Here is a 20,759-nt window from a genome sequence, read left to right on the forward strand (position 1 = left end):
AACAGATTATTACTGAGCTTTTAAAAATTATATGCACACATACAGTGCAACCTAGCAAAGAAGAGCATACACTTTGTAACTACTTCACAAACTTTCTTCATTGTTCAGCAGAGAGGGACACACAAGCTGTGGATATCCAGCCCCCACGATGTCAACGTTGGCTCTAACACTTTCCCTCCCCTCTACCACAGGTTTTTTAGGTTCATGATGGTTTTTGTCTTTACCAGGATCCTTAGTTTGACGGGCCAGTTCCATGTGCATGTTTTATGATATATGCATGAATGTATTTACACACTGATCTTGGTAGCCATAATCACCAAAATGATAGGGAGGCATTGCTTCTGTGGAAAGCAGGGCGGGTTAAGAAATTTTGTGGGTTTAAACATCAAAGATTATGGTGATCACCACTGCCCCCTCATTAACAAATAGAAGCAATACTAAATTATAAAATATGACCAACTAAGTTCTAGTTCTTTTTATCATAACTACACTGGTACTTTTTTGAGACATTTAATTCTTTTAAAAAGTTTTTGTTGGTGATGGTATTGTTGTTGTTGTTGTTTTACGTCGCTGCTGGTACGGTGCTTACTATGCTGAGTGACCTCTAGACTCATAAACCAAAACCCGAAACAGCCAGGTTGGGCTGGGCAGAAGCGTGGGTTTCCAATCCTAGCCACCAACACACAGGGAGACCTGCGTAGTGAGCGAACCCAGAACAGGGCAGGAGCAATCAAACGCAACGCTCCTAGAATGGTTCTAATCCAAGATTCTGAGAGGATCTCAGGATAAGCCTAGAGATGCTCGGGCAGCGAGGAGGGTCCAGTGTCCGTATGGAGGCTACAGCACACAAGAAAATTCTGCAAACGCCCCAGCTTGCACTAGCCACTAGACGGAACAAAGGGCCAGGCCCCAGCAGCTCCCCTAGGCAGCTTGGCTGGAGGGGTGGAGACAGCGGAAGGGGCGGGGCCAGGATATGCCACGCGAGGGGGAGGGGACCGAACCTAAAGGCAGGAGCAATCGAGGTGTGCGCTCGCTCGCACGCACCGGTAGGTCCCGTAAAAGGAGGAACCAGAGCAGGGACAATCCGGGGGCGGCCCAGAACTGGACGGAGGTGGAGAGAAGGCCTGTTGGACGGAGCAGGCCTAAGGCTAGGACCTCATCGCTAACTGGACCAGGCCAGAGGGAGAAGCAGGACCAAGACCCAGAGGGCCGGAAGGCGGAAGGGGCGGCTCCGCGGCCGGACCCCCTGGGGGCGGACTGTCAGACCCCGGACGACCGCCCGCCAAGGAACCACAGGACCAGGGCGAGCAGGCCAAGGAGCAGCAGCAGCCCGAGCAGCAGCCGCAGGAGCGTCCGCGCCGTGGAGCCGCGGGCCCTCCGGGTCGTAGACTGTACGTATCGCTCCACAGCGTCCGCGAAGTTGAACTTGTCCGGCGCGTAGCCGAGCTGCGCGCGGGCCTTTGCGATCTGGAAGGTGTGCGTCACGGCCACGCTGTGCACCTGCGAAGAGAGGCCAGGCAGCTGAGGGGCGGGGCTAGTGGGGGTGGGAATCAACTTATGTGGCAATTTAAAAGGACCGGTGTGCTGGTTCTTGCTCCTGCGAAGCCCTCCTCAGGAAGGATTTCCTTTCTTCCATTTCCCTTTCCCTCCGGGGCTCCACCTTCAGGAAGGCTTTTCTGCATTTCTCCACCGTACTACTGAATACACTCGCCAGAAAGCAGAAGTACCGTCTCTGCACTTCCCCTTCCGAGGCCTAGCACGGTACTGTTACACAGGAGGCCCTTGAAACTTCACTGCCTGGGTGTGATTATTCGGAAAAATGCCTCCGGGAAACGCTCTTGGCTTCCGGGCCCTCAGCCCTAGACTGAGGCGGAGCCCAGGGTGCAGCCTTCAGCCCTCATTGATTGATTAAGCTTCCCCAAAAGAGGAATTCAATTCTGCAGAGGTGATTTTCCGTGACGGTTCGAGCTGCGTTTCTCTGCGGCCAGGTGAGCCACCTGGAGCCCACAAGCTTCAAGGACAATAGTGCAGTTATCAGTTTCAGAACTCACACTGTGTATTTGACCTAACTCTCATTTAATCCTCTGAGGTAGTACAGTGATACTACCCCCACCTCAACATATTTGAAAAATTGAAGATCAGGGAGATTAAGTGGCTTGCCCAGAGTCACACACACCAGATTCCAGCTCCTGCGTTTCTGTACTATACTGGAACTGAGAGGATGCCAGCCCGTGTGGACCCGTGTGGAAGGATCCACTGGCTGTTTGATTCTCCCATGGCTCTGAAACAGCCGCAGTGGTCAAGCCCCCGGTCTCAGAAGCTTGTGGGAAGAGTGGGAGAAATCAGATGTTGTCCCTTTTTGCCCCAGCTACTTCAATTCAGGGCTTTGGGGCGATGGATACAGCTATGAACTGGATGAACAGGGTTCTGGAACACAGTATTCTTAGATCTCAGGCTTAGATGTCACTTCCAATGGGAAGCCTCCCTAACTTCCTCAGAACTGGCTTAGGTGGCCTGTGTGTGACCTGAAGTTCTTCCTAACTTCCCCCTTATCACAGTGTGTTGAATTGCCTGTTTATTGGGCTCTCTTCCTCTCGATCATGACACCATTTGCCATGCAGGCCTTTGACCCTGTTAAACATGACTGCCATTTTACTCTCCTGAGTTTAGGTCCCCAAGACTGGAAAACCACTAGAAAAGCAAGAACAGAATGTGAGTAACGCCCCTCACAGATGCAGGCAAAAGATAACATTGAAGCAAACTGCAGCTTATGCAAAACCAACTGAAACCTCCTGTGTAGCAACACCCCTAAAGGCCCAGCTGCCACACAATAGCAAGCCATCCCCCTCCACCCTTTTATAATCCAATAAAAATTCAAAGCCCCTCATTGCTAGTGTATGCTCCACACTTAAGCCCCTTTCCTCTCTTAGAAAGTGAATAAATCTTTGCTCTCTGCATTTTCTTCTTTTTGTGAATTCTTTTACAACCTGCACCACCGGCCACCTTAACACGTCCTGCCTCCATTGCTCAGCACAGTGCCTGGCACACAGTACATGTTAAATGAATGAAAGGCTATCAAGTCAAACTAGAGGGCTGGTTGTTGTGTCACAGACTGACAAGCAGAGGGTGCCAGAGCCACATTGCCCAGAAACTTGCCTTTGAGCTGCCAACAAGTGAAAGGAGAGGGAGGGGAGCCAGGTCCCTGCCTAACCACAAAGCAGCATCTTCACAGCTATTTTACATGGATGTGATCCCTAATTTCACAAGCTAGTGGCTAAGCTTGAAATCATTTAGGTCTGGTCCTGGTTCAAATATCAGCTCTGCTACTTTAGTGAGTCATCATAGGCAGGTTATTTCACCAATGTGTCTCATTTCCTTCCCTGTAAATGGAGATGATAATATAATACATTGTATACATCTAGAGTAGAAGTGATTAAATGAGATAAACACAGCCTGGTATATCACTGACACTCAAAAGATGGTCACTAATTTCATTTTTCTCTTTCCTCTAATAGTGTGGATGGTTCAAAGGAGAAACAGTAGGAAATTGCTTATTTCTGTGGTCCAGTCTCCATTCCCCTAGTCAGAGAGGACTAAACAGTGTGAAGCCAATTCCAGAATGGTATGGTCTTGGACAAGTCACTATATTTTCTAGCCCTCAGTTTATCATCAGAAAAGATAATTTTTTGGCAGGGGGAGGGGGGGTCCTTCCTAATTTACCAGGATATCAGAGAAAATCAAAGGAGAGAGTGGACTGGACAGATTTCGCAAATAACATCAAACACCTGTAAAGTTTACAATCTATAATAAGACATCCTCTTTTAAACTATAAATGCAAATAGAAACTACATCATCATTATTTGAAAACAATATTCTGTACAGAGTGAGTACTTAATATATACTTATTATTCAGTAAGCATGGATAGTAAGGCTAGAACCACAAGGCTGTATGTGTGTGCACTGAGTGGGAAGTGGTGGCATTCTGAAAAGTAAATGTCCTGGAGCCTGGTTTTTGGAGCCTCCAGTTTGGCTGGGAAGATAAGCCTCACGAAATGGTAGTGATGAGGGTTGGGCTTGGAGCTGTGACGTTTCAGATCAAGAGAGCACAACTGAAGCAGAAGCCCAGAGGCTAGATGATTATGAAGGAACTAGCACTAGATTTGGGCCCACATGAAAGGTTCTGAGACCTCAGACAAGCATCCAGCTATGGTGTCAAAGGGGTAAGTGGAGAGTGGAGAAGGGGCAGGAAGGCAAGTGAGGATTCCCAGGGACACAGCGGCTCCCCCAGCAGCGGCTGGCTTACCTCACTCCGGGTGAGCAGTGGTGGGATGCTACAGATGGGCCTCATGGCCAGGTGCAGGTACTCCATCACTGTGGCTGTGTGGGGAGAGAGGGGCCAATGACCAGGATGCTTTAGGCCAGCTCCAGGGGGACCCTCAGGAACCCATCAGTTGAGGCATTATTTTCCTTGCTACGGGGAGTCTTCACTTTGCAAAAATGTTGTGTCCTTGGATTCCTTTAAATCAGCAGTTCTCAGCACCTGCTGGGGTGCCTTGTTTGCTGAGAAATGTGTTGCAAGTAAGTTGTTATTACATTTTAAGGGCAGACTGAGCAGATTCAAAGCTACCTCACAGTAATGTCTGCCTCGCTCACTTCTGTTCCAATCTGCTTTCTTGAGTAGGAGAAGGAAGCTGGGACAGTAGTTCTCCACTGGACTGCACTCTGGACCACTTTAAAAAATGCTGACGTTTCCTCTGCCCCCTTGTTTCCTGCTGATTCTGATGTCATTGTTCTGGGGTGTGGCTAAGGCATTTTTATATTTTAAAAGCTCCCAAGTGATTCTAATGTGCAGCCAGGGCTAAGAACCTCTCAGTTATAGTTAGCTCCTCAGGAACTATGGATTTCTATACAGCCTCTAGAACTGCCAGAACACATGACTCATGGGTCAAGAAGTGTCAATCACTTCGGCGATGCTGTGCTTGAGAAGCTACTCCACCTGTGTGCCCTGGTGGGAAAATAGTGGGCAAGCATCCAGTGCAATTAGAATACAAGTCCAGTCAATGTTTTTCAGGAATACATCCATGTGTGTCTTGACGGCCACCCATCCCCTGGGCAGAATACTGCATGTCTGGTACTGGCTCTGCACTCCAGCCAGAGGAAGGCCAGTGGAGGGATGCTGGGAGTATGAGTACAGACTGATCTTCAGGGTGAGAAGAATCTAGAGTCAAAATAGGGCCTCCACATGTCCAAAAACAGCCTGACCTTGGGGGACAGGACAGTTGCAGGGCTCCCTTTCCTCCTAACTTGCAATGCCTCCCAGCACAGGCCACAGGGCTGTGGAGTCAGCCACCTAGGTGTGAATTCTGCCTCTCGTGCTTCTCACTGTGGCAGGCCACTAATATAGTTGCCTCACCTTTACAGTGGACCCAACATTACCCTCTTTGCAGTGGAATAGGTTTTGATTTTGTTTTTGTTTTTTTTTAAAGGTTTTATTTATTTTTAGAGAGGCTAAGGGAGGGAGAAAAACATCAGTGTGTGGTTGCCTCTTGCAGACCACACCCCCCACTGCAGACCTGGCCTGCAACCCAGGCATGTGCCCTGACTGGGAGTCAAACCAGTGACCCTTCAGTTCGCAGGCTGACACTTGATCCACTGAGCCATACCAGCCAGGGCATGGAATAGGGTTTAAACACGGCCAGAACTAGGGTGAGGGGAATGACATGTTGGGGCCAGGCAAGTGCAGATCAGGCTTGGAGCACTTGGACCCTGGGAATGAGGGTCTCCTTAAACTTTGTGCCTTCAGTGACTCATTCACCTCCACCTAGTCCTGGCCCTGGGTTTAAAATGTGGTAATGCATGTTTACCTGGCAAATGGAGGTCTTTTAATACACATATTCTTTTCTTTACCTGTCAGGTAAACCCAGGAAGTAGGCACCTGGATCCATGGCTGGCTGTACCCCAGCTTCTCAAACTGCAAGGAAACATGGCCTGAGATTAAAACAGTCTTGCAGGTGCTAGTGTGGAAAGGCCACATGTTCCCTTTACCCCAGGCCAACAGAGTACCTCCTGGTCCTTTGCCCACCCACCCCATGCCAGTCCCAAGACTATCTTGAAATGATATCCATACCTTGACTTGGAAAACTCAAGTAGGAATTGAATGCATGAGGGAAGAGGTTAATTTGGGATCATTCAAATCATTTTTTAAAAATCCTCACCTGAGGACATGTTCATTGATTTTAGAGTTAGAGGAAGGGAGGGAGGAAGAGAGGGAGGGAAGAAGAGAAACATCGATGTGAGAGAAACATCTGTTGGCTGCCTCCCACCCCAATTGGGGACTAAACCCTCAACCTAGGTATTCTGCAATGTGCACTGACCAGGAATTAAACCCATAACCTTGGATGCATAGGATGACACTCCAACTGACTGAGTCACCCAGCCAGGGCTCATAATGTTTTTATTTACATCTGCTACGCCCAAAGACACTCCAAGGCACTTGCATAGAACCTGATTTTTCTAAAATTGCTATTAAAGGGAAAAAAACAGTATATGTCTGGAGGGTGGTAGAAGATGCATGAAGAAATGGGCTGGCACAGCATAAATTGAGGTCTTCACTATAAAACTAATAGTAACAAATGTTGCCAAGGATGTGGAGAAAGTGGAAACTCTTACTCTGCTGGTGGGAATGTAAAATGGTACAGCCACTAGGAAAAACAGCCTAGCTATCAGTTCCTCAAAAGGTTAAATGTATAGATACTATATGACACAGCAATTCCACTCCTATATATCCTATGGGGGTGTAACCAAGAAAAATGAAAACATATTTTCACACAAAAACTTCCACATGAATGTTTATAGGAGCATCACTGATAATAGCCCCAAAATGGAACAACCCAAAATTCTACCAACTGATGAAGACAAACAAAAGGTATACTATCTATAAAATGGAATATTTTGGGCAATAAAAAATGATTACTGATATGATCCATGCTATAATATGGATGAGCCTTGAAGACATTATGCTAAATAAAAGAAGCCAGTCACAAAAAAACCACATATTGAATGATTCTGTTTATACAAAATGCCCAGAACGGGCAAATCTATAGAGACAGAAACTAGATTAGCAGTAGTCTAGGGCTGGGGGGAAAAAGTGACCATTAAAGGGTACAGTTTTTTACTGTACCCATGAAATGTTCTAAAATGTACTATGGAGATGGTTGCACAATTCTGAGTGTACTAAAAACCATTGAATTGTATGTTTTAAGCAGGTGAATCATACGGTATATGAGTTATATCTCAATAAAGCTGTTAAGAGTTGCCATGCAAGGGCCTGAATGCCCTGAGGGTGTGTCCTTCAGCACAAGGTTCTGTGGCCCCTTCATCTGGGCCCGAGGAGGGGTCTGTGGGCTGCCAGGAAAGGTGGCCAGGGTTCTGGGAGGGGCTGCCGTCCATAGACCCCAGGGCCAACACTTCCCTTCATGTGTTGGGCCACCTTCCACTTACCTCTTTGAGAGTCTCACCACACAGTAGGATGGATCACAAGCAAAATTCCACAGGGTGAGCAGTCAACATAAATCAGGAAGCAGGTGGGAGGGACTACTACAAACTGGTGGAGCACAAGGCCCCCCCAAAGGGGAAGCTACAACCCAGGTCCAGTCCTTTCCAATGTCATCCAGTGGACACTGTTTCCAGAACTGGTTTTGAATGTGAAATCTTCTGATTTTTTAGAAGTAGGAAAGGATGACAGCATGAGAAGAGGTGGGGATCTCTGAATTATCACTCAAAGTGGGGGTGGGGCATATGAGCACCTACCAGCGGGGCCATCCACTCAAAGAGGTTGACGCTCTCCCCGTCGTTGATGTAGTACGCCTGCCCGCTCTGGGTTGGGGGAGACGCCAGGAAAGGGGAATAGTCAGGCATCTGCTTGCCACCTGACTCTACCTCTCAGATGGCTCAGAAGCTGCCCAACCCCTGAGTTCTGCTAAGCAGCCACTAAGGAGTCAAAGCCAGTCCCCAGCCCTGGAGAGACCTACGCAATCAATTCCCTTTCAGTTCTGGAACTGACTAGTGATATGTCCCCAATGGAATCACTTAACCTCTCTGTACCTTAGTTTCTTTATCTGAGAAATGCAAGGACGGTAATGGGATCTCTTGGGCTATTATAAAGATTAAAGGCGACAATGTATATTAAATGCTTAGCATTTGATGACCGACATCTGGGATCAACAACACCTACTTCACAAGGTCACTGCTATAAACTAATGATGCTCTATGAAGACCCCCTTCCCCTCTGCCCCCCACCCCAAGCTTCCCTGGCCAACAGTCCTACCAGCCATCTTGGGTTGGGGAGAAAGGTATGTCAGCCAGGAATCCCTTAGGACTGGTGGGGGGTGGGGAGTAGGAGTAGGGAGCATTGCAGGGAACTCACAGCTATGTAGCCCTTGGCTGCGGTGAGGGCCTCAGCCGCCAGCAAGTGTGCCTGCACCAGATTGTGCACGTGCACCCAGTTCATCCTCGTCCTGCGGTCCCCAAATCGGAACATGAACAGTCTCTTCTTGATGTGGCTCTGGCAGGGGCAGGGGGTGGGGAGGAGCAGTGAACACAGATGCAAGCCTGGGTGGCTTTAAATTTCATCTCTTTGCTGATGGGTCCCAAATTTCTAGCGCCAGACCAGAGCCCTCTGCCCCAACCCCATGTACCAGGAGCTTTCGGTTGTCCAGCAGGCAATGCAAACTTGGCCAGTTCCAGAGTGAGCACCTGATCTTTCCTCTCCCTTAACATGCTTCTCTCTCCCATCTGAATTGACAGCACTCCAGGTTCAGGTTAAAGTCCTGGGGACACATTGCTCGCTCTTCTCTCACACCCCCATCCAACTCACCTGCAAGTCCTGCTGGCTCAACTGTTAGAATCTGTCCAGAATTGACTGCTTCTCATCACCCTGCTTGTCACCCTCTTCTCTCACTTGGATCCCCAAAAAGCCTTCTAACAAGTGCCCTGCGGCTGGTCTCCACAAGGCCAGGGGATCCTTTTAAACCCTAAATCAGTGTACTTGTCTTCCCTGCTCAGAACCTTCTGGCATGCCCATCTCGCCAGACTGAAGGCCTTGGTTCTGACAAGGGCAATTCCGATTTGGCCCCAGCTTCTCTCTGACTACAAACCCCCTTTGCTGGTCAGGCTCCAGCCCAGCCTCCTCCCGGGAACATGCTGGCAGGTTCCCATCTCAGGGCTTTGGACTTGCTGTTCCCTCTGCCTGGAGGGCTCTTCCTCCAGATCCCTGTGTGATGCACTCTCATCCCCTTAAACTGATGTTCAGATGTCCCTGTTTAACAATACTCCTGACTGCCAGCCCTCCCAGTTTCCTCATCCTTTAACATCGTTCATTTTTCTCCGTAGTACCTGGTACCTTTGAACATTCCTTGTCATTTATCATGTTTATTATATATCACCTTGTGTGAGATTATAAGCCCCACAAGGGAAGGAACTGTGGTCTGTTTTGTTTACTGATCTGTCCCCAAACCTAAAACACTAATCTTTCTCACGTCCAGGTTTGTGCCCAAGCTTTGTCCGCTGCTTGGACCACCTTCTCTCTACTACCCCATTTCCTTGGTTAGTTCCTGTTTCTTTCCAAACAGCTCAGATATCTCTTCCTCCAGGAAGTCCTCCTGGGCTTTCTCTCTCTAGTGCACTCCCATCTTCTTGTTCTTCCCTCTATACAGTCCTTACCACACTGAATCTGTGACCATGGCATCTGTCTCCTGACCAGGCTGTGAGAAATCTAAGGACAGGGCCTACCAAAGCCCCCTTGTACCCAGCTTTGGAGCCATCCTCCGTGTCTGTCCACCCATGCCCAGACCTGACTGGCAGACACTGAGAGCTGTTCCTGGTGGGTCTGATGGGGCTCAGGGCCCCAGGCTAGGGACACTGTCCCACAACTGATGTAGTGACCATGGGCTGGGGCGACCCTATCCATGAGAATGAGCCAGGCTCCTCTTGTGTCTCAAACCCAAGGTTGGAAGGACATACCGCCACACGGGGAAGGTGCCTCTGCTCTTCAGGGCCATAGATCCCTGGGGGTCGGAGCACACATGTGCGCAGAGTGCCTCCTCCTAGGACACAGGGGAGGGCAGTCAGGGGAGGGACAGACCAGCAGGGAGAGGGACAGAATGGCTGTACTCATCTCCTGATCCTTACCTGGACAGCTTAACAGGGAAGACAGGCCCTTAGGATTTCCTCATTCAATTAATTATTCTCTCAATCAGTTAGTCATTCAACCAACACTATTCAGAGATTTCCCATTCTCCCCCTGCTTTCTGCACTGGGCCTTGGGTTGGATGCTCTGGAGAATCTAAAGGTGACCAAGAATGGTTCCTGCCCTCACGATGTTCACAGGCCAGTAATGGATAAGACCTAGAGCAGGTGTGTGCATGGCCCTTGAGAGATGTGATCTCCTTTGACTCCCTACTGTGCCCATTTACAGATGCACACAGACCCACACTCCCTCATGCCAAGAGCTGTAGTTTTTTCATTTTTCTGATCATCAGTTAAATAAGGACTATGATGACCCTTAGGGAGGCCCTACTTTGTGCCTAGTGCTCTGGTAAGCCACAATTTTCCTGTCAAGTGTCTTTATGAGACTCAGAGAGAAGAGACAGATGGAGAAGGGAAGGCCGTGTGAAAACAGAGGCAGAGACGGGAGTGATGCACCCACATACCAAGGAATGAACAGGGGAGACAAGGAAGGACCCTCCCCTAGAGTCTCAGAGGGAGTGCAGCCCAACTGACACTTTGATTTCAGATATTTGGCTGTGACCTGTGAGAGCAGTGAAAGCAGAAATTACAGTTGTTTTAAGCCACCAGGCGTGTGGCAATTGGTCCTGGTAGCCCCAGGACACTAACGTACCCAGAGGCAGGAGGACACAGCCAGGTTCACACTGAGCTGGGGTCTGCACATCTCAGGACTCTGCCTCAGGGACCACGGCCCTCCATGCCAGGTTAATGGCAGAACCTCAGAGATCAGCTTGGGCAGTAAAGACTGGAAATCACCCAGAGTGACGGTAGCTAGACTCCTGGAAGGTAGGTATCAGGTGAGCTTTTCTGTAAACAGCCCGCAGCTAATTTTAAACTCTGGGTCACCTGGACATGGAGGAAGGAGGTCAGGTTGCAGCGACATTGGCTGATAGGGCACTGGGCAGCCACATCACAGAGGGGCCGGGCCCAGGGTATCCATGACTCTCTTGACCATGGAAAGCTGGGGATGCTATTATAAATACTTCTTGGCCAGAGGATTAGGTGTCTGGCTTATATGCTGCTGGTCCAGTAGGGGATGCCCTAAATAGAGAAGAGAATTCAACCTCACAGGGTCAAACCTCTGAGGGAACACAGCTGGAAGTTCCTGTCGGCCCAGGGTGATAGGGTGAGGTGGAAAGGATGTTAGGGGAAAGGGCTCATTCTTGGAGAGACTACCTCAACTGTGGCTATAGTGTACCATGACAGTTAGTCCCTAGGCTCTGGAGTTAGATCCCTTAAATAGAAAAGGGGTTCATTTCCCATCTCTGCCATCTAATTGCTGTGACTGTAGTTAAGCCAGGTAACTTCTAAGCCTGTTTTCTTCTCTGTAAATTTCAGAGGTTTATAATTGCAAGCATACTTCACTTTCCAAATCCAACTGGCCCCTGAGTTTAGGTAGTGGGGGTAGCCGAGTCTTTTTTTCTTTTTCTTTTTTTTTAGTTTCTGAATTGTGGAAAGCAAATAATGAATACATTTGGTTCCTGAGTTTGGAAAGCAAGAGAAACCTAGAGGTTCTATGAAGAGTTATTATGACTTTTGCCCTGGCTGGTATGGATCAGTGGATTGAGCCTTCAAACCAAAGTGTGGCAGGTTCAATTCCCAGTCAGGGCACACGCCTGGGTTGTGGGCCAGGTCCCCAGTAGGGGGAGTATGAGAGGCAAACACATATTGATCTTTCTCTTTATCTCTCCCTTCAGCTCTCTCTAAAAATAAATAAATAAAATCTTTTTAAAAAAGTTATTACGACTTTTGCCTATAGAATTAGCATGTAAAATAGGGCCTGGCATGTAGAAGCACTTGATAAATGCGGACTGTCTATATTCTACTTTTTAATAATGCCCATCATTATTTTACCCTCATATAAGAATCTTTGAGGTAGATTTCACTATCATCCACGTTTTTTATAGATGAGGAAACTGAGGCAGAGGGTAAGTACACTGCCAAGACCGTGTAGCTAAGAATTGGTGGAGCTTGGATCTGAACTTGGTTCAACCTGATGTCAGTTTGTGGGTGCATAGCGACAGTGCCATACTGCCACTTGTCTATGTCCTATTATCACTTCTCTATAGCCAGAAAAGGTGATGCTGGGAGGCACAAGGCCGGTTTTTGGGGGAGTTATCAAGAGTTAAGCTTTAGGGCCCCTCACTTGCACCACCCTTCCAAAGTGTTATACCTCATTCCATATTTATAATTGTGTGCTCTTTTATCTAAATTGGTCCTTAAACTGGATCCATTCCGATTTGGACTTTTCCCCATCAGATCATGGGCAATGTAAGGGCAGAGATTGGGCCTGACTTTTTCTGGGGTGTATCCCTGGTCGGGGGTGGCCACATAGCAGGTGCTCAGATCTCTTGAATGATGAATGACCGAGGCCTGGGGAAGTGTCTTTTGGAAAGAAGGCGGACCTCAGAAACATGTCGGCTAAAAGCTAGAACCACCCATATCTTTCAGGGAAAGCAGCAGGGGGCACACACATTTGCTGTAAGCAGGGCCCCACAGTACTTACCTGGGAGAGGCGTTCCATTGGCCATGAGGGTCAACTGGTCAGCGATGGCTTTGGTTCGGGAGTAGTGGTCCATGTGCTGTCAGAGGACGGGGAGAACAGAGCCCCCAAAGAGGCCAGTGACATTGCTGACAAGGTCTGCACAGTCCAGCTGGGCCCAGCCCAACCCCAGGGCTGACCTTGGCTTCAGACCACATGAGGGTTGGATTCTGGGGACTCTCAGTGGGAAATGGCCAATTCCTGAGCCCCACTGCCTCTCTTCTCCCTCTGGGTGGAAGCCACAGGAGCAATTCAGGAGAGAGGAGTCGAGTTCAGGGCAATAACACGACCAAGGGCTCCTTGACTCGGGGAGGTCCTGCCAGCCCCGGACACCTGCTCTGGAATACTGATGCTGGATGTGCCACACGGAGCACTTGAGGGTTCACAGGGTATTTTTGAATACACCACCTCACTTCCTGCTCTCCATAACCTCACAAACCTCCTGAATGTATCACGCCAAAAAGAAGAAAAGAGAGGCTCAGAATAAAGTGACTTGCTCAGGGTCAAAAAGATGGAAAGTGGCCTGGGTGGCTTAAGGCCAGGCCTGTCTGATTTTAAAGTTCCTTTAGCATGACCAGCTGAAATAGAAGAGGGCTTGTGCCACAGTGTTGGGACCCCTTCTTCCTAGGACTCACCCCACATCGTGGAATGACTCTGGCTCCACCCATCCCTTCCCTGTGGGTTGTGGTCCCAAGCACATTGGCCCAGCCCACTTCTCCTGGAAGCCAGGTACCTTCTCCAGAGGGAAATACGGCACGGAGTCCTCATCGCCCTGTTCTATGGGCTTCCCGCCGAAAGCTACATTGACGGTGCTGGTGTAGACAAGCCTTGGAACCCGCCGGCGGACACAAACTACGGTGACAGGTGCACAAAGTCATACACACACACACACACACACACACACACACACACACACGTACAATGTGTGCAGGCAGTTGACTGAGGAGGTGCTGGGCCCTGGAGCCCTCCCTCAATGTACAGCTGCTCAAGAGGGAAGGATGTCCTTTGCTTAACTTGGGATGTAGGTCTAGTCCCTGTTCTGTGGGCCCCTGGATGCCATGCCAGCTCACTCCTCCTCCTCATTGTGGCTGTGGTCCCTGATCTACCTTGCTAGGGACAGGTCAGAAGAAAGTCTCACTCAATGGGGTCACAGAAAAAAACACACTCTAGAATCAGGGAGAAAAGCAAGATGCAGGACGTGCCCAGAAAGCCCAGATGAGGATCTTCTATTTTGGTACTTTAGTGACTTTTCTCACTCCCGATCCTTAAGCCCTGAGTGCAAACTCTGCTCCCGTGTTCCCAGACATGTAAGGCCTTGCTGACCCACCCCCCTGCAGCAGTCTGGGCAAGTCTGCAGCACAGAAAGGATGTGCTGCCCACAGGCCCTCTGCTGGGGCCTGTGGCAGGAGGGGGAGAAGCAGCAAACAAATGGCAGGCCACACTCGGCTCCAAGCGCCTACCATCGATCACCAGTTTGGTGCCACCGACATTTATAGACTCAATCTGCTCTTTTTGAAGCTAAAAGACAAGATGAGGTGGGAAAGTCGCAGAGCTGCCTCCCACCTTGCTTCCAAGGCTGTGAGGGTGGAGAACTGTAGAATGTCCAGCTCAGAGGAAGGGCTCTCAGGAGGCCCAAGAGCAGACCCCTGGGCTCCGGCCCAGCCCTGCCACTGTCTCCCTGATCAGGGAGGCTCTGTCCCTGCCTGGTCCTCAGCTCCTTCATCTGGAAAATGAGGGCAAACCTCTTTCCATGGCTGATAGCAGGAAATAAGTCCCATGGGAGGAATTGGTACAGTGCTTGGCACAGAAAAGGGACTCAAAATGTGTTGGATTGTTTCCTCACCCCAGAAGTCTGTTTCCTTATCTGTACAATGGACACAGTGATACTGTTCATGCCTTAGCGAGGGGGCTGAAATGTAAGACATAAAAACAGCTGGTTTTCAGTGAGACCTCCTTGTGTGCCAGGGACAAGGCGAAGCTTTACATGTCATTTAATCCTTACAACCACACTAGGAGCTGGGTTCTACATTGCCTTTTAAACTATATTTATTTTTGCTGCAGTTGTCTTAAACAGGTAATTCGATCACAAGGTTAAAAATCATTCAAATAGTTAAAAGGGTTTACAGTGAAAAGGAAACTAACTTCCCTCCCACTCCTGATTCCACCTCCTTTTGCCCTCCCCAGAGGCAACCATGCTTCCAGTCTTGTATAGTTCTGGAGATAATCTACACTTATTAACGTTGGCACATATGGATGCGTGAATATATAAATACTGATCCTAGCTGGGTTTTTTTTTTTTTTTGAGCAAACAGTAGGATATCGAGCACTTTCTGCAACTTGGAAATTGTTCAGTTATCAGCACATGTTGAGTTACCTCATTCTTTTGAATTTCACAATTTACATAAATAGTCCCCCACTGATGGGCATTTTTTATTTCCTTGTTTTGTTATCAAAAACAGTGCTGCAAATATGCAAATAAGTGTGCTTTCTGAGTCAGAGAGTATGAGTATGTTTTGATAGACACTGCTAATGTAATGAAGAAAGGGAGGCTCAGAGACATTACATTAACTTGCTCTAGGTCACACACATAACTAGAAGTGGCAGAACCAGCATTTGGTCCCATGACACAAAATGCAGGCTGGGTGTAGCCCAAACCCTTCGTGGTGAAGAGCATTAATGAACACACAGGCCCAAAGGGTAAGGAGGGCAGAGCCAGGATCTGACCCCGGTCTGTTAAATCCACGTACTGCATGTGAGGTACTCACCTTCTCAGCACCAGACATTCCATGGGAGGCCACGTGGAAGACACAGTCCACTCCTTCGAAGGCATGAAGCAGGGCTTCCTCATCTCGGACGTCAGCCTGAAACAGAAAAAGAAGAAATGAGGTAGGAGGTCTGAGTCCAAGGCAGAAATATCAACTGTGCTCCTTACTGGGTCCTAGACCTGACCCTCTGACCCCACTCAGGCCGAGCATCTGTAGGGCCAGGAAGGCTGTGGGGCAGGATTTATATGATACCACAGGATATCATCACCATCCTTGGCCCCGTTTATCAAGCTGAGTCACAGGGGTTGTGCTCGGTGTTTCCTGTGCACTCTCTCATCAAGTTCCCGTGAGACCCTTGTGAGGCAAATATTGTAGTGTCCCCTTTCTTAGGATAATGACATGAGATTCAGAGACGTGGAACCTTGTGGTCATGGCTGTCCATCTGGACTGGCTAGAGCTGGAGCCTAACAACCTGTGTTCTTCTTCAAAATGCCACTGGTTTCATATCAGATACTGTCTCTGGACCTCTAGAGCCAGGGTCCCTACCAGTCCCCAAAGACCCTCATTACTGTACCTGGATGAACTCAGTCCCTGGGGACAGCTCCCACTGAGGTCTGCGGAGGTCAAGCAGGATGACAGAAGTGCCACTCTTGGCCAGGCTGGAACCCAGGCTAAAACCCAGGTAGCCTCCGCCTCCAGTTACCAGAACTTTCTGCCTAGGGGTCTGCACAGGTGTGGCTTGAGTCTTCTCCTGTGGTGCTGGTGGTGAGGCTGTCATTGGCTCACTGGGTTTGGGACCAGTCCCAGACCCATATCTGAGCCCAGACCCTCCCCTTGGTCCAGGTAATGATGCAGCTCCTAGCCCAGGTGCTGACCCAGCTCCTGGCCCAGGGCCCAGACCTGAAGCAGCAGCAGGTCCGGGCCCAGGCCCAGGCCCCAGAATAGCACCAGGTCCCAGCCCAGGTCCTGAAGTAATACCAGGCCCTGGCTCAGGTCCTGAAGCAGCACCAGGTCCTGGCCTGGGTCCCAAAGCAGCATGAGGTCCCGAAGCAGCACCAGGTCCTGGCTTGAGTCCCGAAGCAGCACCAGGTCCAGGCCCAGGTCCTGAAGCAGCACCGGGTCCCAGCTTTGGTCCCGAAGCAGCACCAGGTCCCGGCCCAGGTACCGAGGCAGCACCAGGTCCCGAAGCAGCACCCGGGACTGGCCTAGGTCCCGAGGCAGCACCAGATCCTGGCCCAGGTCCTGAGGCAGCACCAGGTCCCGGCCCGGGTCCCGAAGCAGCACCAGGTCCCGGCCCGGGTCCCGAAGCAGCACCAGGTCCCGAAGCAGCACCAGGTCCCGGCCCGGGTCCCGAAGCAGCACCAGGTCCCGAAGCAGCACCAGGTCCCGGCCCGGGTCCCGAAGCAGCACCAGGTCCCGAAGCAGCACCAGGTCCCGGCCCGGGTCCCGAAGCAGCACCAGGTCCCGAAGCAGCACCAGGTCCCGGCCCGGGTCCCGAAGCAGCACCAGGTCCCGAAGCAGCACCAGGTCCCGGCCCGGGTCCCGAAGCAGCACCAGGTCCTGAAGCAGCAGCAGGTCCTGGCCCAGGTCCCGAAGCAGCACCAGGTCCCGAAGCAGCGCCAGGTCCCGAAGAAGCACCAGGTCCTGAAGCAGCAGCAGGTCCCGGCCCGGGTCCCGAAGCAGCACCAGGTCCCGAAGCAGCACCAGGTCCTGAAGCAGCAGCAGGTCCTGGCACAGGTCCCGGCCCAGGTCCCGAAGCAGCACCAGGTCCCGAAGCAGCGCCGGGTCCCGAAGCAGCACCAGGTCCTGAAGCAGCAGCAGGTCCTGGCCCAGGTCCCGAAGCAGCACCAGGTCCTGAAGCAGCACCAGGTCCTGAAGCAGCACCAGGTCCTGGCCCAGGTCCCGAAGCAGCACCAGGTCCAGGCCCTGAAAATGTACCAGGCCCCCGCCCAGGCTCCGACTCAGGCCCTGAGCCTGAGACCCCTCCCCAGGCCTGGCAGACAGGGCAGCTCTTCTCCCTTTGGCTTGTAGCTTTGCAGGCCTCTGGGGAGGAGCCTGCCATGTTGGGCTTCATTCTTTACTGAGCCATGTGGACCCAGGACCTGCAGGGAAAAATAGAAGAAGGTATGCTCTAGAGTCACATGGATGATCAGACGCCTAGGGTTCCAGGGAACTCTTGGGTTCACGGTGAACTTGTCCCTTCCAGAATCTTGAGAACTTCCTAGGTGGTTGTTACCTTACTCAGAGAGAGTCAGAGACAAGGCAGTCAGGTCTTGGATTTTATGGCTGGGGAAACTAAGGCCCAAAGTCGCACTGCATGGCTGAGATTTACACCGAGTATTTGTGACTTCTCTACCAGTTCCTTAAAATCCTAGTGCTCATATAGTACCAGAGAAAGACAGATCACATCATGTCAAACCTGACGAGACTGGGGGGTGACTGTTTTCTGACTGCGGAGCTATAGAGGGCTTCCTGGAGGAGTCGGGGAGGAGAGGGGGAGGAATCTACATGGGATCCAAAAGGGCTCTCTGTCTAGAAAAGTACACATGCTTCCGAATGCTGCAGCCACCTCCATTCTGATAACAGTTGCCTCTGGTTCTCCCAGGTTCTCTGGCAGTACCAGTGACTGGCACTGTACTGAAGCCCACCACAGGCTTCAGGGTTAGGTCTGTGGACCTCAGGGGCCAGCACTTGAGGAGCCTGTCCTCCCCACTCTAGCTAGGCTGTCAGTCACTGTCACCATCATTGTCCCTCCCTTCCCCACCTCCTGCTGCAGCTGAGGATGAGGCTGGACCTGGGGCCAGACACCATCATCCTCATTAATAACAGCAGGAACCATGTACTGTGGGCCTACTGTGTGCCAGGCCCAATGGATACAGAGATAGGTAGGTCCCCGCTCCGAATGGCACACAGTGGCTATAAAAAGGAACAGGTGCGACTGAATGAATGATGAGCCCCACGGTCGTTGCTGGTGGTTGGTGGCCATGGGGCAGGGGCCCTGACAGCTGTAGGGACTGGATCTTTCTGTTTCCTCTGTCACTACCCTATTCTCCAAAGCTCTGAGTGAGGACAAAAGTCATGCCCTGTACAAGCCCTGGCAGTCATGGTTTTCACAGGGGGAAGACACCCCCAAATCTATCTTTTGGGTGCACCCTTGGGCAAGATCCTTAAAACCTAACAGCACATCAGTATCCACAGCTGTAAATGGACACAAATAACCCTGGCCAGTCCATGAACCGCACAGGGAGGTCATGAGAGGGCCGATGTCAGTGCCCTGCGCACACCACTAGACACACCATCCAGGAGGACCCTGATGGGTGGTGTTCCCAGCACCTAGAACTGCAGCAGGCACCAAGCCAACTTTCAGTAACAGCTTTGGAGAAGGGGAAGCCCCTCAGGGCTGCATCTGGGAGAGAGTGCTGTGGCCCCTGAAGGCAGACACAGCTGCATTTTTAGTTCAGGGGAGTAGAGGTTACTGTTCCCAGGCTGCAGAGATGGAAACAGGCTCAGAGAACATTCGCAAACTTTGATGGAGTCACAGATGGTGACTCCAAAGAAGGGTTTGGTGAAAGGGGTTTGGGACCGACCACTGGCAGGTAGGTCTCTTGGGGAGGCAAAAGCGGGCGCCCCCCACGCCGAAACTGGCCTGGTGCCCAAAGCTCAAGGCCAGTCCTCCCTCCCGCCTCCCCCAGCCCCCTGCTCGCCAGCAGCGCTCACCTAGCCCTGCTCCCCACGATTGGGCTCCCGGCGCTTGTGCTAGCAAGCTGCAACCGCCGCGTCTCCCGCCAGCCGAGCCGGCAGCTTCAGGGCCTCCGCCTCCTCCCGGCGGCGGGCGCAGGGGGATGGAGGGCGGGGCCGGGCTCCCGGACTGCCCAGCGCCTCCTCCCAGTAGGCTCTCTACAGCAGAGACCCGCAGGCTCTCACCGAGGGAAAACTGAAGCCAGTCGAGGGGCGAAAGGGTCGTGGTGCTGGCGAGAAAACAGCAAAGTCACTGCATGCGCGGCCCTGTCCTGCCCACAGTCGTCCATCTAGTCTCCAAAATGTTCCTCTGTTCAGCCTGCTGGCACTGACTCCTCAGCTAGCCATCATCCCACACATTGTTCTGTCCATCTCTGTCTATTCATTCATGCTTCTCCCATTAAAAAAAAAAATTCTTTTGTTCATTCATGCATTCATGTATTTGTCTGTCTTTCCGCCTATCAATCGAACAGTCCATCTACAATTCACTCCATGTGTCTTCCATTGCTCCCTCCCACCTGTCTACCCTTCCTTTCTTGCTTTCTTCCATCCATCTCTGGGTTCACCCATTCTCCACTGTCTTCATTTCATGGTTAAGGAATGCTTTTTTCAGCGCTGCCTTTCTTTCCCTTGCAGGAGGACTCAGATGGATAACACCATCCCTGGAAAACTCTTTTGTAAGTGGCAGTAAACGGGGCCAGGGCAGGCACATGCCGGACCACTGGCATGGCCACTCTGATAGCACCGAGGGAGCTGTGCACCAAAGGCCAACTCAGCATGAGGGCTCATTATTTTGGTCTGAAGAGGGCCACTGGAAAGGTTTCACCTGTAAGAACACCCTGTGGGCACAGCTGAGTGTGGGGGAGAAAAAACTAAATCTTAGCCAGCACGTGCTATGTGCAGGGGGTAAGGTATCTTGCTTGGTCTTCATAACTCTGTTTCAGCTCAATTATAGAGACAGGGAAGCAGATTCAGAGAGATGAAAGGGGCTCAGAGTGTAGTGGGCAAGGCATGGGGACAGCCCTGGGTTCAAATCTGCCACTTTCTTCCTGTGTGTCTTTGGTCAGCTACAAGACTCAGTTTCCTCATCTGTAACGTAGAACTGGTGTGTACTTTACAGTTGTGACATTGTGAGGCTTGTGCCTAACAAGGTATATGCAGAATGCTGAGTATGGTGCCTGCCCAGTTGGTGCTCAACCAGTGGTAGCTGTTATTACTACGTGAGAGATTAAGATTCAAACCCTGGTCCTGTGCTTCACCACTTCACAAACCATATCTCTGGTCCATCCTTCCATTCACAAAGATCAGCCTCTCCTCTTCCACCAGCAGAGCCACAGAACTCATGTTCCCTCACCCAGCTAGCTGGCGCTGTCCTGCTAGAAAGCGTAGTTTATAACACAGCATCTATGGGTTGTCTTGTGCCCTGTCCC

At 50.8% G+C, this 20,759-nt stretch overlaps 1 protein-coding gene across 1 annotated transcript; it reads right to left on the reverse strand.

Annotated features, from left to right (window-relative positions):
* Positions 1 to 1,260: 1,260 nt before the first annotated feature.
* Positions 1,261 to 19,348, reverse strand: SDR42E2 (short chain dehydrogenase/reductase family 42E, member 2). The gene is made up of 14 exons (XM_054580935.1): positions 19,309 to 19,348; positions 17,506 to 17,693; positions 16,816 to 17,169; positions 16,166 to 16,491; positions 15,592 to 15,687; positions 14,287 to 14,344; positions 13,560 to 13,678; positions 12,791 to 12,866; positions 10,021 to 10,103; positions 8,426 to 8,563; positions 7,810 to 7,875; positions 5,908 to 5,971; positions 4,304 to 4,377; positions 1,261 to 1,500 (listed from the first exon to the last, which is right to left on the reverse strand). Exons 2-14 carry the CDS (start codon positions 17,663 to 17,665, stop codon positions 1,261 to 1,263), a joined length of 1,854 nt encoding a protein of 617 aa, XP_054436910.1. The 5' UTR covers positions 17,666 to 17,693; positions 19,309 to 19,348.
* Between the last annotated feature and the right edge of the window lie 1,411 nt (positions 19,349 to 20,759).

This window comes from Pteronotus mesoamericanus, unplaced genomic scaffold, assembly GCF_021234165.1.
Source record: "Pteronotus mesoamericanus isolate MK-2021 breed Mesoamerican mustached bat unplaced genomic scaffold, CSHL_Meso_final contig_64, whole genome shotgun sequence".
NCBI lineage: Eukaryota > Metazoa > Chordata > Mammalia > Chiroptera > Mormoopidae > Pteronotus > Pteronotus mesoamericanus.

Coding starts and splice junctions, on each gene's coding strand:
- SDR42E2 (XM_054580935.1), bottom strand. CDS start 17,665: ATGAAGCCCAACATGGCAGGCTCCTCCCCAGAGGCCTGCAAAGCTACA. Junction 13,679..14,286: donor CACCAAACTGGTGATCGATG/GTAGGCGCTTGG, acceptor CTGTCACCGTAG/TTTGTGTCCGCCGGCGGGTT. Junction 4,378..5,907: donor TTCCTGGGTTTACCTGACAG/GTAAAGAAAAGA, acceptor CTCCCCACACAG/CCACAGTGATGGAGTACCTG.